This window comes from Panthera pardus, unplaced genomic scaffold (genome assembly GCF_024362965.1).
Source record: "Panthera pardus isolate Hobbes unplaced genomic scaffold, ASM2436296v1 HiC_scaffold_24, whole genome shotgun sequence".
Lineage (NCBI taxonomy): Eukaryota > Metazoa > Chordata > Mammalia > Carnivora > Felidae > Panthera > Panthera pardus.
In genome coordinates, this window is record NW_026526810.1 from 23,969,386 (window position 1) to 23,996,843 (window position 27,458).

Sequence of the window (27,458 nt, forward strand, 5' to 3'; positions counted from 1 at the left end):
CGCTCGCGAGAAGGAAGGCCTGGCCACCCCTGCACCTTACAGGAACTGTCCGAGGTGCTAAGTTCCCAGGCACGGCCGATCAGGTGGTTGGTGGGTACAAAGAGAACAAGAATACATGGAGAACTAGAACGTAGAGAAAAAGAACCAAAGATGGGAGCCTGGTACCAGCAGCCAGAGCCTCAGCTTACAAGTCTGTAAATTGGGAAGAATAACCTCCCATGCTGACCCCAGGGGCTGCTGGGACGTACCAGAAAAGAGGAGAGAGAAAGAGCTTTGCGAGCAGGATAACTGATGAAGGTCCTTCAGATCCGCAGGCCCAAAGTGACAGAGAGAAGACAGAGGATGGAAAATCTTAGATGAGACATGAAGAGACAGAGACAAGACATAAGGAGAATGAACACATAAATCCATGGAAAGATGGACATAGACGAGGAGAGTCACGAGTATAAAGACATAGAAACACGGAGAGACAGAGACACGGAAAGATAGAGAGGAGAAAGAGAAACACGAAGTGAGAAAGAGATGAGAAAGAAATAAGGACAGGCAAGCTACACAAGGGAATAGAAAGACAGAACTTTAGAAAGAGAGACACAGAATAAAGAATGAAAGAGACTGTGATAGGCAGAGGTGAACACCTAAAGAGAGTAGAGACCAGAGTTAATATTTAACAACCCAGAACTAGTGACAGTTGAGAGACCCACTTGGAGAGACGGGGTGGGGCTGGGAGTGAAAGATAAGCTTTTATTGTAAATGGTGTTTACATTGTAAACCTCCTGTGGGATCTCTACTGCCAGAGCCACCCTCTGTCCTGCCAGAAAATGGCTCCTGCCCTCCACAGTGCCCTCCACTAACACTATCCTAGGCCTGGAAGGGGGCCTCAGTGGGTGGGAGACACTGCGGGGATTCTTTGCCCAGAATAAGGGCCCATTGTCTGGCTCTAGCCTGCTGGGAGTGGGGCCTCACTCCCACAGCTGGGATGGAAAGGGGGTAGGAGTGAAGAAAAGCACACAAGAAATAGTGAGGGAGAGGGAAGAGAAGGGAGGGAGACTCAGGGGCTATGCAGGGTTGAGCAGGAACCATAATCTAGCCACCAGGCCAATAAGGAGGAAAAAGTCATGTGCTACAGGGCAGGACACTGGGTTCTGCTGTTAGTCCTGTGCCTGGTTCACTCACATGGTCACTGCTCTCTGTCCCTGCTATAATGCAAGCTTTAACTGACTTACAGAGCTGTGGGGAAGACCCAATAAGATGATGAATGGAAACCTGAGGAGGTTGTCAAACCTCCTACAGGAGAGATTCTGGGAGTCCACATGAGCCTCAGGGAAGATATAGGGATTCCCATGAGCCTTTAGGAGAGAGGTCTGAGGTCCACATTGGAGCTTACAGAGTACATGTCTGGGACCCACATGGAATTTACAGGAGATATTTGTGGTTCATGTGGGTCCTACAGGAGAAATGTTTGGGTTCCCATCTGATGACCACAGATGACTTTTTCCCAGTCAGGAGAATCAGAAGGGCATTTAATTTCTCCAACAACTAAGGAAAGAAAAGTATCCATGTCTAAAGTCATAAGCGCATCTTTGTCCCAATAGATTGCACCTTTAGAATGTGGGTAAATGGAAGGGAATAATCTGTCAGTAATGACAATCATTTAAACAAACTTTTATTCAACAATTATTTGTTGATCACCTACTATGAGAAACAGCATAGTGCAGTGGTTCAGAATATGGACGTAGAAAGCAGACTACCTGGCTTTTCCCAGCTGTGTTAGTTTGATCAAGGTACTCATTCTTACTGAAACTTAGTTCAGTGACATTATCAGGTGATAATAGGACCTGTATCTTAGGTTTCCTGTGATGATGAAATGAATTAACACCTGTAGACACATGTAACACATGGACAGTGCTTGTTACAGTGTTTGTTTATACTGTGTACACTGGGAATATGTCTTTCTGATGGTTGAGGGCAGGAATGAGAAAGCCTGGGCCAAACCATGCAATAATATATATAAGGCTTCTTCTCAAATATGGTGAATGCCACATGCCACTCACCAAACCTTGTCATATGGCTAATTCATGATAGACAGAAAGACATGCTCTCTCTAGAGGATGCAAGGCATGAAAAACAGTGAGGATGTCTAATTCTATTGCAGGGAGGGAGAAAGTAACTGGGAGCAATAATCCAATCACTCATAGGGTCAGCTCCAGGCTGCTTCTCTTTTCTTGCCCAGCTATGGCTGCTGAGGCATGTCCAACAAAGGGTCTCTGGGATAATATAGGATAATATATACGTTACAGGTCAGTAAACAACTGAAAATACAAGAGGACTTCTCTAGAATTTACTAAATAAATGCATTTTACTAAATAAATAGCATTTAATGTGTCCAAATGAGATGCTAAGCCTCATGACTATTCCATAAAGTTGTGCTATTATCCCCAATCTGTATATGAGGAAAGTGAGGTTCAGAAAGGTAAAGTGATATGCCCAAGGAAACAAAATGGATGTATCTAAGAAACGAAAGAACCGGTATTTAAAAAATACCTGGTTTAAAAATACCTAAGGTTGAGTTTCCCCAGAAGCGGACACCGTGATAAGGATGTGAGTACAAATAGTCTATTTGAGAGCTGATCCTGGGAAGCACTAGTAGAGGAGTGGGAGAAGTTGAAACAAAGAAATGAATAATAATAATAATAATAACAACAACAACAATAATAATAAAAGCAAAGTGCAATAATGAGCAGGTTACCACTATGGGCAATGGGGGGCAGGGGTCCATCCTACTGGGGACCTCTGGGACACAGTGCAGAGTACAACACAGTTGTCCCACAAGACAAATGAGGTTTGTTTAAGCTAAAGGTTGAGGGCTTCTGGCATTTCTAGATTTTCCTGTGTGCCTTCTGAGCAAAGAAAGCCCTCATGCAGAAAATTCCAGGGACCTTCAGTAAGAAGCCATCAGATGGTTAAGGAAGTATGAAGAGAGCACTATGTAGTAGCATCTACTACAACCAAGATGTAAACCCAAGTCCGCCTGGCTCTCAAGCCACATCGTGCTTCCTCCAAGGTAGGCCATTAGTCCTGTGGAAGTTTGCAATATGGAGTCTCCTTAGTTAAGAAAGAACTCCCTGCTCCCCGCATCCCACTCCATACTCCTGGTCTTGTGAGATGCCAAATCCCTACACTTAGCATATGTTTCTAATCGCACAGCACTGCATTTACAATGATACATATTCTTGCCTCCAGAACCATGGCAATGTCATAGTAGCTCATCAACCTCACTTACTACAAAGGTGGGCAACCCTGAAACTCAGAAAATTCACCTTAGGTCTCCCCATACAGTGCCTCTCCCCTCCACACCTCCTCCTTACCACCCTGCTCCTTGTGTTTGTCTTCTCTCCCCAACCAGACTAGAAACTCCCCAAGGACACCCACAGAATAGGAAAAAATACTGACAAATCACATATCTGATAGAACACTTGCATGTAGAATATATGAAGGATTCACAGGGGCACCTGAATGGCTCAGCCAGTTAAGTGTCCAACTTGTGATTTCAGCTCAGGTCATGATCTCATAGTTTGTGGGATTGAACCCCGAGTCAGGGATTGGGATCCACTCTCTCTCTCTCTCTCCCTCTCTGCCTCCTCCCTACTCAAACTCTCTTTCTCTCTCTCTCTTTCTCTCTCTCTCAAAATAAAGAAATAAACATTTTAGGGGCACCTGGGTGTCTGAGTAGGTTAGGCATCTGACTTCAGCTCAGGTCATGATCTCACAGTTAGTGAGTTTGAGCCCTGCATTGGGCTCTGTGCTGTCAGCTCAGAGCCTGGAGCCTGCTTTGGATTCTGTGTCTCCCTCTCTCTACCCCTCGCCCATTCATACTCTGTCTCTGTCTCTGTATTTCTCTGAAAAGTAAATAAGCATTAAAAATTTTTGAAAAAGAAATAAACATGAAAGAAAGAAAGAAAGAAAGAAAGAAAGAAAGAAAGAAAGATCTCCAAAGAAGATATACACATGGTCAATAAGCACATGAAAACATGCTCACCATCATTAGTCATCAGAGAAATGCAAACCAAAACCACAATGAACACCATTTCATATCCACTGGAATGGTTATAATCAAAAAGACAGATAATAAGTATTAATGGAGATGTGGAGAAATCAGAACCCTCATACACTGTGGGTAGGATTGTAAAATAGTTTAGCCAATTTGAAAAATAGTCTGGCAGTTCTGCAAAAAGTTAAACATAGAGTTACGTTTTGACCTAGCAAAGTATAAACCCAAGAGAAATAAAAACATAGGTTCACAAAAGACTTGGAAATTTATTGCAACTTTATTCATAGTAGCTAAAAACTGGAAATAACCATCAATAAGAGAATGGATAAACAAATTTTTGTATATTCATACAACGTAATATGACTCAAGGATAAAAATGAATAAGTAACTGATACGTGCAAACAATATGGATGAATCTAAAATACATTATACGAAGCAAAGTAAGTGTCCCCCCCCCCCCCGCTCAAAAAAACCGCACTCTATGATTCCACTTATCTGAAGTTTAACAACGGGAAAATTAATGTGATACAAATAGAATAGTGGTTGCTGATTGGGAGATAGACTGACTAGAAAGTGACAGAAGAAAACTTTCTAGGGTGATGGAAATATTCCTGATCTTGTTTTGGGTGGTAGATACAAGTTATATAAAATTGTCAAAAATTATTACACTGAAAACTTAACATCTGTGTACTCTATTGTATGTAAATTATAACTCAGTAAAGTATTGTTAGCTTAAAAAGATGGGGATCCTGGGAGCAGCTTGCACCTAAGAAACAAGGATGATTCCCAGCCCCCAACCTCTGGCTGTGTAACAAGCCCTAGTCAACAGCCACTCCTCAGTGCTTCCCTTCTACAATCAGTGCCTCCAATAGACCACTTGGGGGCACCCACGCCTGCAGTGACTAAAACTTGCAAGAGCTAATTTTCCACCGCTAGGTTGCTCTGCTAGCAGCTGTTAAGTACTGGGTGCTGAGTACCCCCTTGGCCTACACACAGTTCATCTTCTCACCGCCACCTCTGATAACCTAGCCAGCAGCTCTGAACATGCAACACGCACTGCTTACTTGTCAATTTAGAACAGAAGTGCCCTTTCAGGGGCGCCTGGGTGTCTCAGTCAGTTAAGCATCTGATTTGGGCTTAGGTCATCATTTCACAGTTCCTGAGTTCGAGCCCTAAGAATGCTGAGTTCAAGCATCGGGCTCTAAGCTGACAGTGTAGAGCCTGCTTGGGATCCTTTCACTCCCTCTTTCTCTGCCCCTTTCCCAGCTTATGCGTGCTCTCTTTCCCAAAATAAATAAACACTTTGGGACACCTGGGTGGCTAGGTTGGTTAAGCAGCTGGCTCTTGGTTTTGGCCCTGGTCATGATCTTGTCGTTTATAAAAACAAAAAACAAAACAAAACAAAACAGAATTACCCATCCAAAATTGCTCCTACCAACTGCCAAAAGAAAAAAAAAAAAATGCCTTTCACAAGTCCCAGCCTGATCTTGGCCTCGGCAGTAGTGACCTTGGGCTCTGGCTGAGCCCCTAGATGCCAAATCCATAGGACCTGTTCCAGTCCTCACCTGCTTGACCACTTAGATATATTGCAAAGCCAGTCTTGCTTTTACCCCCATGGTCTACCCTCCCCTGACCCTTCTGCTCTGGCAATCTCACCCCTTCCCAAGTCCTCAGCCACATCTGTGGTGCCTGATACTCCTAGAGTTTTGTCTCTGGTCTGAATTCTTCTCTGCACTCCAGCTCTATCCCAAACTGGAACCCCAGATCTTTCCCTATATTCTTCCTCCAGTGATCCTGCCCCCAAGAATGGTCCTATCATTAGTAATGAAACATATTGGCATCATGTACCTCCTGATATGATTGACTTCTGTGATATTCTTGCCAAAAAATGCACTTTAGTCTAACCACAGGAAAATCAGAAAAAACAAACTGAGGGACATTCTACAAAATAACTGACCAGTAGTGATCAAAAATGATTACGGGGCACCTGCCTGGGTGTCTCAGTCATTTAAGTGTCTCTTGATTTCAGCCCCCAGTTCATGAGATCAAGCCCCACTTCGGGCTCTGCTCTGACAGTGCAGAGCCTGCACGGGATTCTCGCTCTCTTCCTCGCTTTCTACTACTCATATGTGCTCTCTCTCTCTCTCGCTCTCTGAAAAATAAATAAACTTAAAAAAAAATGATTCTGCCAATCTTCTGTCCTCTAAGCCAGACCCCTGGAAGTTAAGTCCTAACAGTTCTGCTTCCCCATACCTTCAGAATCAATTCTCTTTTTTACATCCTCATACCCACTCCCCAATTCCATCATCTCTGTGTTAGTGTCCCCAAAATTATCACCTCCTCCAGTCTTTCTCCACCTGATACCCTCTCAAGCCATTCTCCTGCAAGCAGCCACAGGGATCTTAATCATGCCACTCTCCTATGTAGGACCCTCTTGAGGTTTCCCACTGCTCTTGTGGATACATACCCTCTCCCCAGGCTTGGCTCACAGCCCTCCTTACCTCACCCTTGGCCACTTCTTCAGCCTCACCTCTTGCACACCCTCCCCTACAGACACTCCAGCCACCCAGTACTGCTTACAGTTCTAAGCACACGCACACTGTCCTCTCTTCCCCTCATCCGATTCCCATCCTTGTTCCTTTGCTCAGAAATTCTTACTCTTCCAGAAGACACTGTCAAGTAAAAGCTGGTCTTTCCCCACCTTCGCATTGCCTGCAGGTTTCTATCCTACCTGAAGGCATGCCACACCTTGGGTCCCTCAACTTCCCATCCTCTGTCCCTATTGTTTGTCAACAGCTGGGCATTGCTCATGTTGGTCCTTTGGCTAGCTGATTCCTACTCATCCCTTGAGTGCCCATGAGTCTCAGATTCTCTGAACACTTCCCTGGACTAAATACCTCAGCATATTCCTTCCCCGCCACCCAGTGCTGTGTTGTTACCTAGGTTTCTGACTCCCCATCAGACTGAGTTCAGGGCCAGGGCTGAAGGAGCAGGCCCACATCTGTGTTGCACACCACGACCCACTGCCAGTCTCAGGGACTAGGGACCTCAGCTGAGCGTGTGTTTGGTAAATGTTTAACAACCAGCTCTTCAGGGAAAAAATGTACATATATATTTATTGTAAGTTTTACTGATATAAAGGATGTATAACATAACAAGCATAATCAAATATACAATAAAATCTTATTGTAAATTCCATATAGCCAATTGAGTCTCACAGAATACTTTCATTGGTTTGTCCTTTATCCATAGCAGCCTACAGTTATAACTGATGAATGAGCAGAGATAATTAACAACGACAACAAAAAACAATAAATCAAGCTCTGTATTTTTTTCAATGTTTATTTATTTAAGAGAGAGAAGGGGGGAGGGACAGAGAAAAAGGGAGAGAGAGAATCCCAAGGAGGCTCCACGTTCACCAAGGAGCCTGACACAGGGCTCGACATGGGGCTCGATCTCACGACCCTGAGATCATGACCTGAGCCAAAATCAAGAGTCAGACAATTAACTGAGCCACCCAGGGTCCCCCAAGCTCTGTATTTATAGTGTTTGTCGATTTCTGTGATGTACTTCTCCCATGGCTGATTTCAAGCTACCAATATGATGTTACTAAATGCTGTGTTGGGCAAAGATACACCATAATGCACCCTCCTATAGTATTTCCATCACACAAATATGAGAAGCATAAATTAATTCAAGAGCACGAATAGTAAAATGTCATAAAGTTATCAGAAAGTGATGAGTTCTGGGGCGCCTGGGTGGCTCAGTCGGTTAAGCGTCTGACTTCAGCTCAGGTCACGATCTCGCGGTCCGTGAGCTCGAGCCCCGCGTCGGGCTCTGGGCTGATGGCTCAGAGCCTGGAGCCTGCTTCCGATTCTGTGTCTCCCTCTCTCTCTGCCCCTCCCCCGTTCATGCTCTGTCTCTCTCTGTCTCAAAAATAAATTAAAAAACGTTAAAAAAATTTAAAAAAAAGTGATGAGTTCTGAATGAGTTGAATATTACTTTTCTTTTAATCCATTACACTTAATTGTAAGCTAATACAATTAAATTTGTTAATATATATTTTTTTAATTTATTTCTGAGAGACAGAGAGGGAGAATACAAGTGGGGGTGGGACAGAGCGAGGGAGACACAGGATCTGAAGTGGGCTTTGTGCTGACAGCCCAACACAGGGCTCGAACTCACAGACTGCCAGATCATGACCTGAGCTGATGTCAGACGCTTAACCAACTGAGCCACCCAGGAGCCCCCAATATAATTAAAATTTTAATAATGGCTGTATTGAAAATTGAAAATCAAAAATTTAACAATTGGCTATTATGAGCCAGTATGAACTGCTTCTAGCACTAGTGTTATGCTTTTCACTTTTGATTTCAAGGATCTGGCTGCTTCATTCTTTTGTTTTTATATGCAACTTACTATGAAAAGAACAACATGGTTATGCATATTCCTCCAGAAAAATTAAATCTTTTTGAAGCAATTAAACTTTTTATTTATTTATTTTGAGAGAGAGAGAGAGAGAGAGAGAGAGAATGCACATGTGCAGGCACAAGTGGGGATGAGAGAACCCACGCAGGCTCTGCACAGTCAGTGCAGAGCCCAATGTGGGGCTCGAACCTATGAACCGTGAGATCATCACCTGAACCGAAATCAAGAGTCAGATGCTTAACCAACCGAGCCACTCAGGCATCCCATCTTTTTGGACCAATCAAAACAGTTAATATCATACATGACTGTCCCTAAATAACAATTTGGGTTATCATCAAATTCAGAGACTTGTTGCTCTGGCCTTGTTCCTCCAATGGTGCTTGGGCCACTTGATGCTGGGCTCCTTTGCACACTTCAACTCTTCCCTGGGTTCTGGCCCCTAGCCTCTTCCCAACCCTCATCTCTTTTTGGAACTGCTGGTGATCAGCTCCCAAATCCCCAATTCTGTAGCATGAAGAATAGTTTAGCCTCTACTTTCTATTCTCTCAAACATTTTAGTCTGAGAGCTATTTCACATTTTTATTTTATTATTATTATTTTTTAAATGTTTATTTATTTTTGAGACACACACACACACACACACACACACACACACACTCACACACACAGTGTGAGTGGGGGAGGGGCAGAGAGAGAGGGAGACACAGAATTCAAAGCAGGCTCTGAGCTGTCAGCACAGAGCTCTGTGTGGGGCTGGAACTCACCAGCTGTGAGATCATGACCTAAGTCGAAGTCAGATGCTTAACCAACTGAGCCACCCAGATGCCCCTGTTTTACATTTTTAAAAATTATTCCTAACACCATAGCACTTTGTAAGCATGATTTACCGAGATTTGCTGTATTATAAATTAAAATTGGGAATCTAAAAAATGTTTCTTCATAAAGTCATTTAAAATAACAATAAACTCATCACATGGTAACATAAAAAAATATATTTATTTAAAAGAATTCTATTTGGGGCACCTGGGTGGCTCAGTCGGTTAAGCCGCCGACTTCGGCTTAGGTCATGATCTCGTGGTCCGTGAGTTCAAGCCCCGCGTCGGGCTCTGTGCTGACAGCTCAGAGCCTGGAGCCTGTTTCGGATTCTGTGTCTGCCTCTCTCTGACCCTCCCCCGTTCATGCTCTGTCTCTCTCTGTCTCAAAAATAAATAAACGTTAAAAAATAAAAATAAAAATAAAAAATAATAATAAAAGAATTCTATTTTCCAAAACAAACACAAAAAAAGTAGTGAGAAGTGTGGCACTGTTTTACAATTTTGCAGATCTCTTTAATGTCTGCATGAATACGAAACAGCTGAAGTCCCATATCTGCTTCTGCATTTAATCTGTTACAATAGGGGCATTTGGGTGCCTCGGTTGGTTAAGCGACCAACTCTTGGTCTCAGCTCAGGCTATGATCTCACGGTTTGTGAGATGGAGTTCTGACTCAGCCTCTGTGAGACAGCAGAGCCTACTTGGGATTCTCTCTCTGACTCTCTCTCTGTCCCTCCCCCACTCACGCATACATGTGTGCATGCTCTCTCAAAATAAACAAATAAACTTAATAAAAAAGAGGCGCCTGAGTGGCTCATTCGGTTAAGCGTCCAACTTTGGCTCAGATCATGATCTCAGCTTGTTGAGTTTGAGCCCCACGTCAGGCTCTCTGCTGTTGGCACGGAGCTCACTTTAGATCCTCTGTCCTCCTCTCTCCCTGCCCCTACCTCGCTCATTCTCTCTCTCTCTCTCAAAAATTAATACACATTAAAAAATGCTATTTTAAAAAAAAGAACAGCTAAAAAAAAAATCTGTTGCAGTATCACACATCATGCAACCTTTGGAAAATTCCACTGTACACTCATGAAATAATAAGAATGAAAAAGGCAAATAATGTCTTAGCATTGTTATAAAAATAGTTTTGACTTCAAGGTCTCCCCCCACCAAGAAAAAGTCCTCGGGGCTTCCCCTGGATCACACTTTAAGAACCACTCATTGCTCTAGACCATGTCCTGGGGGTGGAATGCTGACTCTTCACATCCAGAGAAGCCCATCACTCATTCATTCAACAACTACTGTGCACTGAGTATCAGACACTGTTCTTGAGTGCCAGAGACGCAGCTGGGGACCGAAGAAAGTCCCTGCCCTCGTGGAGCCTACATTCTAGTGGGAAAAGAAGGCAATAAACAAATATAGTTATGTCAGGTGATAACAAATGCCATGACAAAAATAAATAAATAAAACCAGAGAAGAGAACAGAGATTGAAGGAGGAGGAATGTTATTTTAGGGTGGTCAGGGAGGCCTCTTGGAGAAGGTGATATTTGAGCAGAGCCTGAAGGATATGAGGGAGAGAGTCAGGGAGTGAACCTTCCAGGCAGAAGGGGCAACAACTGCAACAGCCCTGATGCAGAAGTATGTTCATCGTGTTTGAGGAAAAGCAAGGAAGCTGGTGATGTTTGAGTGGAATGAGTGACGGGGGAGTAGGAGAGGAGGTCAGAGGAGGGATGAGTGTTCAGATTCTGGGTATATTTCAAAAGGGTAATGAGAGTTTCACTATCATTCGTGTTCCTTTTTGAGGCCACAGCAGTTTACATTCTCCAAAAACGCCCACAGAAATATTTCTAGCCCCGCATACTCTCCCAGAACATTGCCATTCCCAATCAGGAAATAAAGTCTACTTCCTTTCCCCTTGAACTTAGGCAGGCCTTAGTGACTTACTTGATAAACAGAATGTGGCAGAAATGACACTGTGTGACACCCAGGGCTAGGTCGTAAAACACAGTATGATTTATGCCTGGTTGTCTCTCTGTCATTGCATGCTCACCCTGGAACCTGATCACCATGCTGTGAGGAAGCCCAAACTAATCCAAGCAGAAAGACCACATGGAGAGACCCACGGAGATCTGAGGCTTTCAGCTGACAGCCAGCAAGAACCAATAGACAAGCCAGTGAACAAACTTTCAGATTATTTCAGTCCCCAGCCTTCAAGTCCTCCAGCTGAAGCTCCAGACATCATGGAAAAGACAGGGCATCCTCACTATGCCCTGTCTAAATTCCTAAGCATAACAAATGATTGTTTTACACAACTGAATTTTGGATAATTGTTATTCAGCAACTGATAACTAGAACAGAGGGCTCTTGGCATTCTGTGTGACCTTTCCAAATTACTAATATAATCAATATAGGCCTGATTAAAATCCTGCAATGATTGGGTCGCCTGGATGGCTCAGTCGGTTGAGTGTCTCAATTCAGCCGAGGTCATGACCTCACGGTTCACGAGTCTGAGCCCCACATTGGTCTCTGTGCTGACAGCACAGAGCCTGGAGCCTGATTCAGATTCCCTCTCTCTCTGACCCTCCCCTATTCACATTCTCTCTCGTGCACGCACAAAAATAAATAAACATTTTAAAAAAAATTTTTTTAATCCTGCAATGATTTAGCAGGCTAAAGTCAAAGGTGGTGAGCCCACTAAGGTATTAGAAAAGATGTCAGCGATCACTTGGCCTTCTTCCCACCAGGTTATGACTGGGCAGCTCTGGGATTCAGGCTAACAAATGGAAGCAGTCCCAAAGCAGGGTAATAAGAAGTAGTAATTGCCTGGCATGGGCAGTGCCTAGTTCCTGACATTCTTCTCCTCCAATGAACACAGGCCACATAAACACAAGAGAAAACTAAGGGTCTCCTTCCCAGGCTATTCTCACCCCTTCTTCTAGCCATTAAAAAGCTCTTGGTTGGGGCGCCTGGGTGGCTCAGTCAGTTGAGCGTCCGACTTCGGCTCAGGTCATGATCTCACAGCTCGTGAGTTCGAGCCCCGCGTTGGGCTCTGTGCTGACAGCTCAGAGTCTGGAGCCTGCTTCTGCTTCTGTGTCTCCCTCTCTCTCTGCCCCTAACCCACTCGCATTCTGTCTCTGTCTCTGTCAAAAATAAATAAACATTTAAAAAAAATTAAAAAAAAAAAAAAAAAAGGTCTTGGTCATGGGGAGCCTGGGTGGCTCAGTCGGTTCAGTGTCTGACTTCGACTCAGGTCATGATCTCGCGGTTTGAGCCCCGCCTTGGGCTCTGTGCTGACAGCTCAGAGCCTGGAGCCTGCTTTGGATTCTGTCTCTCTCTCTCTCTCTCTCTCTCTGCCCCTCCCCCACTCACACTCTGTCTCTCTCTCTGTCTCAAAAATAAATAAACATTAAAAAATTTGTTTAAAAATTAAAAAAAAAAAAGTTCTTGGTCATGAAGAACTTCCAGGTGAATTCCTTAAAAGTTTCAAGTAGAAATTGCAACCGTGGGCCACACAGACCTGCATGAGGTCTTGTTTTAAAGCATGAGTTAGTTGATGTGGTAGACTGTCCATAGAATGGCTGCCATCTCCCCTGCCTGTACTACAGGTCAGGCCTTCCACTGAGAGGTGCAGTTTATTTCCCTACTGCTAGAATCCAGGCCGGACATTTATCTTGGTTTGACTAACAGAATGCAGGGAAAGTAATACTGTGTGACTTTGAGGCCGAGGCCAGGGAGGCATTGCAGCCCCCATTTTCATCTTTTGGGGATCAAGCCACTTAAGAAATACACCTGGGACAATATGGAGAGAAGTTCAGCCAGCACCCCAGCCATTCCAACCAGTCCACCTTAGGCACCAGACATGTGAGGGAAGCCACACTGAGTATTTTAGCCCCAGTCAAGTTCCCTGTTGAATACAAAGGAGTGAATGACCCCAGGATGTGGTACAGAAGAAATGCTCAGCAGACTCCAGTCAAACTACATAAGCATTAAAAATAATGGAGCACCTGGGTGGCTCAGTTGGTTGAGCTTCTCTTTTTTTTTATGTCTGTTTATTTATTTTGAGAGAGAGAGAGTGAAAGAGAGCAGGAAAGTGTGTGCATGAGCGGAGGAGGGGGAGAGAGAGAGGGAGAGAGACAATCTCAAGCAGGCTCCATGATTTTAGCATAGAGCTCGACGTGGGGCTCGATCTCATGAACCGTAAGAACCATGAGATCAAGAGTTGGACACTCAACATTAAATACTCAGGCAACAACAGATGTTGGTGAGGATGCAGAGAAAGAGGATCTCTTTTGCACTGCTGGTGGGAACACAAACTGGTGCAGCCACTCTGGAAAACAGTATGGAGGTTCCTCAAAAAATTAAAACAAGAACTACCCTACAACCCAGCAATTGCACTACTAGGTATTTATCCAAGGGATACAAGTATGCTGTTTCGAAGAGGCAATGTTTATAGCAGCGCTATCAACAATGGCCAAAGTATGAAAGGGCTCAAATGTCCATCGATAGATGAATGGATAAAGAAGATGTGGCATATATATACAATGGAGTATTACTCGGCAATCAAAAAGAATGAAATCTTGCCATTTGCAACTACATGGATGGAACTGGAGGGTATTATGCTAAGCGAAATTAGTCAGAGAAAGACAAATGTCATATGACTTCACTCATATGAGCACTTTAAGACACAGAACAAATGAACATAAGAGAAGGGAAGCAAAAATAATATAAAAACAGGGAGGGGGACAAAAACATAAGAGACTCTTAAATATGGAGAACAAACAGAGGGTTACTGGAGGGGTTGTGGGAGAGGGAATGGGTTAAATGGGGAAGGGGCATTAAGGAATCTACTCCTGAAATCACTGTTGCACTATATGCTAACTAACTTGGATGTAAATTTAAAAAAAAAACAAATTATAAAATTAAAAAAAATCATCTCTCACTGCAGTTTAAACCATTCATACATAAGATGAAAAACTATATCTTTTTCATCTTATGTATCCTTAGCATCAAAAGGGCACAATAAAACCATTTAAACTGTTAAAAAATAAATTACCTCAAATGAAAAAAAAAGAGATAGAGAGTCGGTCACTCAACTGACTGAGCCACTCGGGAGCCCCAAGCGTGGGACTCTTGGTTTCAGCTAGGGTCATGATCCCAAGGACGGACCCTCCTGTGTTGGGCTCTGCCCTGAGCATGGAGCCTGCTTAAGATTTGTTTTCTCTAGGGGTGCCTGGGTGGCTCAGTTGGTTGGGCGTCTGACTTTGGCTCAGGTCCGTGAGTTTGAGCCCCACATTGGGCTCTGTGCTGGCAGCTTGGAGCCTGGAGCCTGGAGCCTGCTTCGGATTCTGTGTCTCTCTCTCTGCCCCTCTCCCACTTGCACTCTGTCTCTCTCAAAAATAAATAAACATTAAAATAAATTAAAAAAAAAGATTTTCTCTCTCCCTCTCTAAAAAAAATAATAATTAAATTAAATTAAAAGAAATAATAAATTATTATTTTTAGCCATGAAGTTTTAAGGTGATTTGCTACCCAGAAATAGGGAGCTGAAACAGGTTGATAACATTTTGGGACATGAAACTGTAACACAAAAACATGAAATTTTTTACCGTGTTTTTTTATTTTTTTTATTTTTTAATGTTTATTTTTGAGAGAGAGAGACACAGAGTGGGAGTGGGGGAGGGTCAGACACGCAGCTTGAACTCACGAACTGGTGAGATCAGACCTAAGCCAAAGTCAAACGCTTAACCGCGTGAGCCACCCAGGTGCCCCTTAACTTGTTTTTTTGAAAACACTTGGACTTCAGGGCAGAAAGTGTGCACCCCCAACCCACAGTGAAGATATGTGGGCACAAAAGACAAGTAATTCAGGGGCACCTGTGTGGCTCAGTCACTTAAGCATCCAAGACTTTGGTTCAGGTCATGATCTCACGGTCCATGAGTTTGAGCCCCACGTCAGGCTCTGTGCTGACAGCTCAGAGTCTGAAGCCTACTTCAGATTCTGTGTCTCCCTCTCTCTATCCTCCCCCAGCATGTGCTCTGTCTCTCTCTCAAAAATAAATAAACATTTAAAAATTAAAAAAAAAAAAGACAAGTACTTCAGAGATCTGTCTGTCCTCATGACTTCTCCTGGAGGGCAGAAATGACAGGGGCTAGTGACATCCACTCCTAACTCTATTACCTTTCCTGAGGCAGGTTCACCAGGAAGGTCATTAATCAGCAAATACACATTATTTCTAGGCAGAGAGAGTTCTTCCAGAAATTCTGCAAACAAAATATGCTCTTTCCCTTGTTGAAATATATACAATTAATCTTCCGGGACAGTATGTACAGGGCACCTTGTGACTTACTTCAGAACAATAGACAGCAGGCACACTTGGTTAACTTCATCTTCTGCTCAAGAGAAGGAAAGACAAAATTAATTACCTGGTGAGAACAGGGAACCCTCATGGCCATCAAGGGACTTGACCAGGTAGCTCCCTGAACTGGAAGGAGCCCCAATTCATCCAGCTTGATTTGGGGGCTCTGTTCTAGGCTGGTAGGACAGGGGGATGGGGTGACAGGGTGTCATGTAGAAAGAGCTGTTTCTATTCTCACCACCACGGAGAGGAAGGGGGCAATTGCCAGGAAGAGAGGTGACCCAGGGAAGAGAGAACTGTTTCCTGGCTCCTTCCCAGTGCTCCAGACCCTAGATGTCTCTACAGCAACAAAATGACATCGTTTTTCATAAGCCTGACTCCAACAGGATATGATGGGAGAAGGGCTCTCTATATGTAGCATGCAAAAAAGCTGATGCAGTCACTCCCCACTGAAATGAAGCCAAAGCGTTAAATCACACACAAGCCAAATAAAACCACTGGGCCTGCATTCCTGCCTGTCAACAGCTGGGGCCCAACAGTCCTGGCTGCCCCTGGAGGCTACCATTTTGTTCTGCCTCTCTCTCTCTCTCTTTTTTTTTTATCACACCTTCTGTTTGCCTACAAGCTTTATTGCTCAGTACCTGAGTGCTTGGGCAAGGGATTTAGCCTGTCTCTGAAAAGCAGGAGTGATGATCTCATGGTAGTATTGGGAGGATAACCCGACAATTCCAGGAGGTAAGTACGACTACCACCAACATCGCCATTTCCATTTAACAGGGAAGGAAACTGAGGCACAGGGAGGTTCCAAACTTGACCAAGGGCACAGCTAGCAAGTGGCAGAGCTGGGGATTCAAACCCAGGGAATGGGCTCCAGAGTCTATGCCCTGAACCGCTGCACTAGCTGCATCTGCGTGTCAGATGAGCAAGCATTTTGCAATTTGTAGAAAAATTCACACCCCTGAAGTGTATCCCTGAAGGACAGTTTTAATTCTAGTAAGGCATAAACTAAGAACCTCCAGGTTGGAGGAGGAAGAGCAGCCTTGGTGCCCCCATCCCAGGCAAGCGCTGGCAGAGCAGAACCGTGCCCGGGGGTTCCAGGAACTTCGTTATGGATAACTAGGATGCCTAAAGCTGATGGCTTTCAGCCCTGCTGCCCTTCCTCCTGCAGGGGGTCAAGTGCCATGGTCAAGGACAGATTCTGGAGCCAGGCTGTCTGACTCTGGATCTGGTTCTACCTTACTTATGACATGGGTAGCGGCTACTGCATAGTGCTGCTTGTATGAAACGAGTTAGTACGTGGTAAGTGCAGAGTACGGTGTGGGGCACGCCGTAAGTGCTAAGTAAATGTCGGCTATTATTGGTAACTGTTCCCTCACCTTATCAGCTCTCTACCTTCCTCTACCCCCAAAGTTCTCAAGCATCCTGTTTCTTTGGTTTAGGGTCAATTCCCCCCTTAGAAGTATAATCTTCTCTTCTGAGGGTAAAGCTGCTCCAAAGGTGTAAGCAATAATGGGGATTTCAGGGATCACTGCAGACTCTTGGGAAGTCTTTTAGGGACCAGCACTCACTCTCCTGGGAACTCTTAACTTTGCCCAGGTGAGTGGCTTTATACACTTGCCTCTGGAGTCTGGAAGGAAGATGGGGAGCTGGGGGGAAGTGGCAGCACCCAACTTTTGGGATGATGGGGAAACAGCTCTGTTGGTTTTTTGCTTCTCCTTCCCCCTCCTACACTCCCATCTCCTCACTTATTCTAGGCCCCACATATCCCCTCTCCTCGTCTTCCTCTTGGGACTCAGGTGTCTCGGCCTGATGCTAGGAAAGCAACTGAATTTCATGCAAGGTTGATGGTTCACTGGGTCTGAATCACTCCTATTCTCCTGTCTGTAGGGCCAGAGCCAGCACAGAAGGAGCAGCCTGAAGGCAGAGGCTTGGCTGTTGTTGGAACTCCTAGGCTGTCGTGGCTGGCCCAAGGGCAAAAGCAATAACTAGAGATGAGACATCTTAAGGAAGCTGGGCTGGGCTGGGCTGGGCTTGGGGAGACAGAGATGGGAAGCTGGAATTAGAGCATTGCCCTAGGGCTTGAGACTCATTTTAGAGAAGAGGAACCCAGCCTGGGCAGGGACTCCTCCAAGGCGGAGCCCTCGAGCTCTCTCTCAGGCCAAGTTCCCCTCCAGGCTTCTTTGCCTAGCCACGTTAAATTTGCAAAGAGCTCTGATAGCTATAATCCTATGCATCCTTCAGGAGAGCCCTCTAAAGTGGCGGCTGCTCTTGTGCTCATGACCAAAGTCTTGGAAACGATCTTAGAAAAGTTGTCACGCATGCACCCATTTGGCAAAATTTATTAAGTGCTCTCTGTATGCCAGGAAATAAATCCGGCTTTCCTGATTTAAGGTCTTGCCACATATTTGCTTCAATATATTGATTCCTGATTGCCCCTCCTCCTAAATTTGCCTCCCAAACACCCCCTTTCTGCTGTGGCTTTGAAGTATCTACAAATTTTTTGACACTGCTCCCTTCAAGAAGTAAAACCTAATTTCTCTTCAGAGGAAGCTGGGCTACAAAAGGCACTGTGGCTTCCTGCTCATTCACTCTCTCTCTGATCACTTGCTCTGGGGGAAGCCCACTGATATGTAATGAGCACATCTATGGAGACATCCAATGTGATAAGGAACTGAGACCTCTAACCAACATGTGAGTAAGCAGGGGAGATCTGCCAGACCTGGCCAACATCTTGGTTGCAATCTCAGGAAAGGTCCTGAGCTAGAACCCCCCCCCCCCCAAGCTGCCCTTGGATCTCTAGCTCTCAATAACTGTGTAAGATGTGAATGTTTTTGTTTCAACCTGCTGAGTTTGGGGGGTAATTTTTTATGCAGCAATAGATAACCAATATATCTTCCTCACTGTAGGAACCCCCACTTTCCCCAAAACCAACTCATACCTTTCCCAAGCGGCTCAAATCATTTAAGTTTCCTTTCCTCTTACACTCAGGTGAGGTAGTAAAGTGAGTCAGCAAACCCTGCATTCAAATACCTGTGGCTGCTGCTTTTTAGCTGCGGTGCATTGGGCAAAGTTACTTAACCTCTCTGTGCCTCAGTTTCCATATCTGTCAAACAATGATGAAAAGGAAGATTATAAAGACTGAATCAGGGAATAGATCTGTGAGAATACCTGGCCCAATGCTGGATGTTTGGTAGGCACCTGATAAATCTGAGCTCCCTCTGGCCCCCTTCTACTCTTCCAGTTCTTGACCCCTTTGCATGTTCCCAAGTCCTTGCCCACAGAGGCTGGGACTAGGACCAGCAGCTTTAGGAGCTCCCCATTCTCTTCCTGCCTTTGGAGACAGAAGAGGAGGAGACCTGTCCTGAGCCTGGGGGTTTCTCCCAGTCTTGGGGTGAGAAGAGACTTGTCCAGAGGCAGGATGTACAGCTGGAAAGGCCCTTTTGCAGAGCTGGGCTCCAGCCTAACCACCCCATCAGGTCCTCTAAGGATGAAAGGAGTCTACGGTGCCACTAACTAGGCCCTAACATATTAGGAAAACTGCTCTTACCAAGGCTTTGCCCATTTTCCCTTCCTTTCAGCAGCTTTCTCCCCACCTTTAAAAATTTTAATTTATCTTAATCTCAAATAATATATGAAAAATATTAGCCAACATTTCCCAAGAATTTACCAGCTAAGTTTCTAAGATGCTATGTGTCTCCCAACCAGTTTATGAGGCAGGTTCCTATGTTAGCCCCATTTCACAGTTGAGAAAACCAAGGCATAGGAGTTAAGTAAATTGCCCAAGGTCACATAGAGGCAAAAAGAAGCTAAACGAAGCTCAGACTCCAAGGTCAGTACCTCGTTTACACAGGCTGCTCCAAGGCTCTGCTTAATTCTGTATTCATATTTAGCAGTGCTTTTCTTAAAGAGGCTCACAAAATCTGGATGCTGCCTCAGAGGCAACAGATGCAGTATGCTCTTTTCTTAAAGATATTTTAAAAATACATTTACATCTACAAACACATATGGAAATAGATCCCCCCACCCCTCCGCCGCGCGCTTAAAAAAAAAAAAAAAAAAAATACTTATGGTCCTACCCAGCTCTTTTAACTGAAAGCCTTGACCGTCTTTCCGTTTCTAACCCTCGCGGGGCATGCGCCACAGAAAAGCACAGATACTTGCTCACCTTCCCAGAGTTCAGCCCTCTACTCCTCTACCAACTGCATTCGCCCCTTCTCCGGGGTTCCTGGCCGCCTCCCCGCGTGTTCTGCCTTCGTCCGGCTCCTCGTCCCCGTTTGCTCTCTCACATCGCCCCCTCCCTCGTATCCTCGCCACCTCCCCTCCGTCCCCCTCCCTAGCTGCCCGAGCATTTCTCCCCTCTTCCAGCCTCGCGCGGGTACATCACCGCCCGTTTTTTACACCCCCATTGACCCCTCTCTCGCCCCCGCTTCTTCCCGGCCAATCTCCCTCACCCTTACTCACAGTTCCCCCACGCCTGACCCCTCCCACTTCCACCCCTCCAGCCCAGCCACCCTGTCGCCCAGCAGGAGCGCACAGCCGGCAGGCTAGGACGCGCGCTGACAGGGTAATGAATGGCTTCAGCGGTAATTAGCGACCCGGCGGCTAATCACGATGTACATTTACATTTTAAGTGCTGCAGAGGAAGCGGGGAAGGGGAGGGGCCCCGGAGGGAATGCGGGCCTGTTTGGCGCTCTCCCTTCGCTGGGGAGCGAAGTGAATCCGAGTCTTTTACAGCTGGCAGTAGTAGAAGGGGGAGAAGGGTGCTTTCGAGGGCCAACCCAAGCGGACGCAGAACAGCCGCGGGCTAACCCGACGCAAACCCGGAACTCCCAGGCCCCTTCCTCTAAATTGCAGACCCTGCCTGTATCTCCTCCAAGTGAAAGTTCAGCCTAGGCTTGCATACTCCTGCGCAAGGAGTGCTCGCTTCTTCCCTAACCAGTCCGTTCTAACGTAGATTTCGCCCGTTCCAGGACTTTCTTCCAGGCCTAGCCGAAATTGCTGCCTGAGGTTCCCTGCGCCCCGCCACGCGCTGCAGTCTTTGTGTTCTATCGAGGCTGCCGTGCCCGTTCTCCGTGGGGCTCGCGGGAGCTGGGGCACAGCTGAAGTCCCGGTTCCAAGTGGAAGGCGACCCCGAGAGCTCCTGAGCCCAGCGTGCAATCAGGAGATCCAGGCCGGAGTCGGTCACTCATACGTTGGGGCGCAAAGGTCCACTAGCTCCAGCCACTCCCCTAAGGGGCGAAAATGGGGTCAGCCGGGTTCTGAACAGCAGGGCCGAGAGCTAGGACAAACAAGATGACGAGGAGATGAGAACAGCTGTGAGAAGGGAGAAGGAGACCCTGGCAGCTCCGTCTCAAGACTGGGACCCAGCTCCCCCCAGGCACCGTCAAGCCGCCCACGCTTTGAGGTTTCCCGCAGCTCTCCGGGAGCCTCCCCGCCACGCCCGGCGGTAGTACCCCCTACCCGGATCAGGTCTGCACAGCTTTATCTGACTGTGCGCGTGAGCGAGGGGGTGTAAGGGTGAAGGGCAAGGCCCTAGGGCACTTCTAGGGAGGGTCCAGCTCCTTTTAACTCCCCTCCCATCACCAGTCCTTCAATCCCAGCCTCACCTCTCACTGTCCACCTCTCCAGGTAGGAGGTCGGGCCACCCTCCCGGTCCTGTGGAGTTCCCGGAGAAGGGCACCCAGTAGTTTCATAACGCCCCCGAGGCTTCAACTTCCCACCTTTCTTCTCCCTCTCAAAACCTGCCTTCATCCAGCCTCCTTTTTGAAAAAGGACCCCACTGGGTCTCAGGCTGACTAACAACGAGTACCACCTGGGAAGAAGGGGGTTCCACATTACCAGGGAACAGTGCCTGTTTTACCCTAAAACCTGCAGCTTTAATAGTAGACGTTGCGTGGGTGGAGGGAGCTTAACTCCTCTTGATAAGGTCTCTCCTTGTTCTCTTCCCATTCGCCTCAGGGTCAGCCTGGCCTGGAGCCTCACCCCTTCGGCCCAGGAGTGTACTGGGGTCCGGGAGCCTCCAGCTCCGGTCAGGCGCGGCGAGCTGCGACCCCATTCTCTGGCCGCACTGAGAGTACCACGCCGCGACGTAGTCGTCCGAGGGCGGCACGGGGCGCAGCGGCAGCCAGCGTCTCCGCACTCTGCTGACCGTGCACAGGCTGTCCTTGAGGCGAAAAGAGCGGCTCCGGCGCGGGAGGGAAGGAGCTGGGGGGTGGGGGGGGAGAGGCCCCAGCAGGCCTCTCGGAAATCCCTCCTTGAGAGGGGACAAGGGGCGGCCTTCAGTTGGAACGCGCAAGGGCTCGGGGACTGGCTTGAAGCGGCTTTTGCATCGCAAACGCAGTTTTTATTTAGGTTTTCCGTTTATGAGGGTTGGTTTAGGGAGGGCACTGGCGATTATGCGGGAACTTCCTCTGGCAAGTCACCCCCTGGCGCTGCCATTACACCTACCGGTGCGCACCGCTCCCACGCCCCAGTGTCTGGACTCGACTGGATCCTGGAGGCGGGAGAGGCTAGGACGCGGGCGGGCCGAGCCGAGTTAGAGGCGGGGCCTGGCGGCAGGGGCGGGGGCTTCCAGGCTCCCAGGCGGGGCCTCAGCTAAAGGCGCGGAGCACCGCGCGCCTAGAGCGCGGCGTAGAGCAGCGCCCACTGGAGAGAAGTCGGAGGCGAGGATCGCGCCGTCCCACCCCGCCCAACAGCGTCCACGCCGTTCCCGCACCCTTACCCCTGCCGGCCCTTGCCGGGCGCGACCGGCGGCCATGCAGCCCCGGGGCTGAGGCGGCCCCATGGCGAAGCCCGCGTCCCCGCGGTCCGGGCAACGACGGCGCATGGAGAACTTCCGTAAGGTGCGCTCGGAGGAGGCGCCGGTGGGGGGCGGGGCCGAGGGGAGCGGCGCGGCCCCCGGCCCTTTCGCGGACCTGGCGCCTGGAGCCGTGCACATGCGGGTCAAAGAGGGCAGCAAGATCCGGAACCTGCTGGCTTTCGCCACCGCCAGCATGGCGCAGCCAGCCACGCGCGCCATCGTCTTCAGCGGCTGCGGTCGGGCCACCACCAAGACCGTCACGTGCGCAGAGATCCTCAAGCGCCGCCTGGCGGGCCTGCATCAGGTCACGCGGCTGCGCTACCGGAGCGTGCGCGAGGTGTGGCAGAGCCTCCCGCCGGGGCCCACACCGGGTCAGGAGCCTGGTGAGCCGGCCGCCAGTCTCAGTGTACTTAAGAACGTGCCCAGCCTCGCCATCCTACTTTCCAAGGATGCACTGGATCCCTGCCAACCCGGCTATCAGCCCCCGAACTCCCATCCTGCACCCTCGTCCCAGCCAACTGCACCGACGTCCAAGAGGAGCCTAGGGGAACCCGCAGCTGGAGAAGGCTCTGCGAAGCGGTCACAACCTGAGCCAAGTGCTACGGAAGAGGACCAGACGGCCTGAGAACTCGTGGGTCTGGGCCACCTACACCGGCTGGGTCTCACCCGCAGCGCCTCGACCTTGAGACATATCTCCAGCCTTTTACGCCTCGGTGCTCTGGACACAGCTCCTCAGACTGTCAGCGTGGAGCACAAGGCAACAAGAGAGGGACCCTAGGGAAGCTTCGTGGGTGGTTGCTTCTCTACTTGTGTTGCCTGAAGACGCAGAACTCCCACCTTCAGCTTTTCTGAGCCATACTAGGACCTTCTTGGAGGGGGGGCGAAGGTGGGTAGTGGTGGGCAGTGGGACTCTTGAGCCTTGCTCAAGACCCCCAAGGGTTAAAGGCATCCAGTATTCATGCGGGGGGCTGGAGTGTGGAAGCCCGGGAAAACTCTTGGAATCATCTTCATTGGTGGCTAAGGGGCAAGGGTGAGAAGGCAACTGCTGGAGGGCAGGGGAGTCTGAGTTGGGGGGGGAGGGAGTGTATTCTGCACGTCCCCTGGGACACCACTCCCTTCTAGTTTTCCTTACCCTGCTCTTAAGGAGCATCCTGAGATCATACTGCAGGAGTGCCTCCATGGATGGACTCTAGCTCTTTTAACACCCCCCCCCCCCTTCCCCACTGGCCCAGAGGGAGAGACCCAGCACAGGAGTCTATGCCTACTCCCTGAATCTCACAGCTGGAGTCCTGCTTCCAATAAAACAAAAACAAAAAATGGCTCTGGCCCCAGGTTTTTTCCTTATCACTTAACCTAGGTGGAGGCTGTTTTGGCCTGCCCCCCTGTGTCTCAGTCCCCACCAGCCTGGAGTCCTTGGCCTTTGGAGTCTTCAGGGTCAGGCACAGAGACTGGATCGCCTCAAAATGGAGCAAGAGGTACATTGTCCAGTTTCTGGCTTCTCCCTCTCCCAGCCTTCCCTGGCTGGCTCTAGCCTCAGGGGCCTGTGGCCAGAAGGGGGCCTTTGTCCCTTGATGCATTGCCTCTGAGGGTTGATGCATTACCACATTGCTTTTCTGAGAAGGGGAGGAAGGCAAGCACCAATGAACTCTCCTGAGGGTCACTGCCAAGGGAAGCATACCCCACTGGGTTCCCTAAACCCGCAGCCTCCTGCCAATTGACAGCCTTATCCAGAAAGCTGGCACAAAACCCCTCATCGCCATCGGTAGGATCTCCCCTTCACTGCTCTCTCTCTCAGAAAGGACAGCACACCCTTGGGAGAGGGGGAGGAGTGAGGGTGAGGAGAAAGAATGAGCACAAATCCACTGCTGGAAATTACTATTCAGCAGAGAAGCTGGAACTTGGGCTGTGAATCACTGCAGGCTCCCTGATAAGCTGCTGCCTCCAGCCCTGCACAGCTGTCTGTTGAGAGATAACAGCCTCATAAGCCATTCTGCCCAACTCATAGTTGGGTGGGGGGTGGGGTGCTGTGTACAGAAGGACTCTAGCAGGTGAGGGTGGGGGCGGCACAGAGCTCCAGGATCTCAGAAACAGACCCTACCACGTGCAACTCAACACCACCTCTGGAAAAGAGAATGTAAGTCACTTCGCTGGCAGAATCCTGAATAAATTCTTCCGGTGACAAGAGGTGAGTTTCTGCAGCTGAGAGGAGGGGCTCTTCAGGGAGTTGTCCCCCACCTATATTTCTCCTTGAGCTTTGGATCAGTGAGCCCTGTCATCTAGACTCTGGCACGGTTTACCCTCCCCAATTTCTTGTTCTTGATGAGTCCCTGGGAAAGGCCAAGGGGTTTATGTGTACTTGTCTGACCCTCTCACAGGTGGTCCAAGAAAGCTGGAAAAAATGCACTATCCTGCCAGCTAAGGTGCCCTGGGCTGGTCCTGGGCTTTGTGCCTCTAAAGGAAATGATAAAACTTGGAAGAGGCCCTGCATGGTAGAAGCTTACAGAAGACTGGTCTTGGTTCTGGAAAAGGGCCAACTTCCCAAAACCAGTATCTGAAGTCCTGATTGCCAGGTCACCAAGACTATGCAAGCAGAGGCTTGTCCGGGAGGGGAGGCTGCAGAGGCTTTCTTTTTTTGATGGCAAGGATCAGCGAAGTCCCTTTCCTGCCTAGAAACTCATCCTGTGGCATGGGGAGAGGGGCTTGTTTCCCCACCTTTAGGGCATTAACCTGCCCTGATGGTGGGCTGAGCTGCCCCCCATACCAGAAAGCAAGTAATGAAACACTTTCTTTTCTGCACCCCCACTCCACCCCAGCACATTCAGTTCCCAAGCTTTTGATAGGTGCTTATGGGTGCCAGTGGAACCCAGCACCCATGAGCACCCCATCCCCGCCTTACTGATCCTCTGGCCCTGCTGACCCAGGAGCAGGCTCCAAAGGAAGGTGACAGATATGCATATACACCCCCCCCCCCCAAGACTGAGGTGGGAACCTGAGAAGTGCTGGAATAAGGGGGGAGTGGCTACAGGAGCACTTCAGAAATGGCTCCCTGACTTGTGGCAGAACCGGAGGGAGCAGAAGCTCCTCTGAAAGACCCCATCTTTCCAACAGTGACCTCTATCCAGGAGCTTCCTGGGCCCTGGCTTGGGGCAGTTGGAGCTAGGGGTGGCAGTGAAGTCTCACATCCACAACATCGTCAGGTCACACAGTCAAAATCCATTTGGGAACATAAATGTATATAATACAAGGACGGAGCATGTGGTCAATGGGCAGTGGACCTCCAGCTGGGCATTAAGGGACTTCATTATTGTTGTACCAGATCCCAGTCTAGGCACAGGGTGGGGCTAGGGCAGGGGGCTAGGGGAAAGAATCACAGTAAAATCAGACATTATTCCTGCCTCGAGGACGTCCCAGTTAGTGGAAAGAAAGAAAAGAAAGTTATAACACAATGCAATGGTAGTGGGAGAAGGTGGGAGCTCTGAGAAGGGGCGTTTAATGCGCCCACAGGTGCTGATGCAGCTGGTTCCCCAAGAACCAGAGGAGTTAGCCAGCTGAGTAGGACTGGTCTGGCAATTCCAGGCAGAGCACAGAGAGGTGATGCTCTGTCTCGTGTTGAGGCAGCCACAAGGATCTGAAGGATACAAGTATCTGAAGGATATCTGGTTTTGTTTGACATCTGCTGATTATCATAGATATTGTGGGTTGAAGTGTGTCTCCCCCGCCACCCCCAAAAGATATTTTGAAGCCCTAATCCTGGTACCTGCGAATGTGACTATTTGGAAATGGGTCCTTACAGATGTAATTAATATGTAAGAAGGGGTCATACTGAAGTAGGATGGGTCCTTAATCCAATATGACTGGTGTCCTTATAAAAAGAGACAGACATGCAGAGAGAAAAACAACATCTGAAGACGTAGTCAAAGATTGGAGTTACATAGCTGCAAGCCAAGGAATGCTGAGGATTGCCCGCAAACAATAGAAGCTAAGAAAAATGCATGGAAGATTCTTCCCTGGATCCTTCAGAGAGAGCATGGTCCTGCCGACAACTTGATTTTGGACTTCTAGCTTCCAGAACTATGAGAGAATAAATTTCTGTTGTTTCAAGTCACCCTGTCTGTGGTAGTTTGTTACAGCAGACTTAGGAATCAAACACAATAGGTATTCTCACCATATCCAGTGGAAACAGGGAAGAGGAATGCAGGGTGTTTGCCAAGGTCCTTGCTATCAGAATTCCCAGTCCTGCGTGGAGAGAGGCTCTCTATTCTGCAGGCCTGTGCTAGCAAATGTAATGCCTAGTGTCATATAGAACATACCATAGGCTTTGGAGAAAGTCAAGTTGACTGTGATTTTGGGCAACTTAATTCTTCACTGAGCCTCAGCTTTCTCCTCTGCAAAATGGGCCAGATTGCTGTGGGATAAAGGATATAATAATACCTTGCTTCCCAACCATGGTTCATCATCAGAATCACCTAAGGAAATTGTTGAAAAAATACAGAATGCCTGGGCTGAACTCCAAACCAACAGGGTCAGAATCTCCTACAAAGGACCTGGAAATAGGCATTGTAATAAGATCTTCATATGATTTTTGATGGTTAATCAGGGTTGACTATTCCCTGAGCTAAAATGTAGAGAACAGCACTCACTGGTAGGAGAGACACGAAATTAAATCCTGTTTCTTTCCCTTCACATTCAGCCACAGTTTGAACCCTTTTCTGGGGAGAGAAACTTAACTGTTGAAGAACTGTTGTGAGCTGCCCCCTAGAGGTGGTTCTGGAAAAGAGAGACCAGGCTCAGGGAGCCGGGAGGTGGAGGGAGATCCCTGTTGAAGAGCAGGTAATGAGTGGACTCAGAGCACAGGGCTCCCCTGCCCTAGGCCCTGTTTCCCAAAAGGAAACTGAGGGTGTGGGGCCCAGCTCAAACAGCTACAAAGACTGGGGCGCCTGGGTGGCTCAGTCGGTTGAGCGTCCAACTTCAGCTCAGGTCCTGATCTCACAGCTCGTGAGTTCGAGCCCCACGTCGGGCT

At 48.0% G+C, this 27,458-nt stretch overlaps 1 protein-coding gene across 1 annotated transcript; it reads left to right on the forward strand.

Moving 5' to 3' along the window:
* The first annotated feature begins 21,952 nt into the window (after nucleotides 1–21,952).
* Nucleotides 21,953–26,543, forward strand: RPP25 (ribonuclease P and MRP subunit p25). The gene has a single exon (XM_019441433.2). It carries the CDS (start codon nucleotides 22,422–22,424, stop codon nucleotides 23,061–23,063), a length of 642 nt encoding a protein of 213 aa, XP_019296978.1. The 5' UTR covers nucleotides 21,953–22,421; the 3' UTR covers nucleotides 23,064–26,543.
* Nucleotides 26,544–27,458: the final 915 nt, after the last annotated feature.

Excerpts from the sequence above, each read along its gene's own strand:
- RPP25 (XM_019441433.2), top strand. The coding sequence starts at position 22,422 with ATGGCGAAGCCCGCGTCCCCGCGGTCCGGGCAACGACGGCGCATGGAG.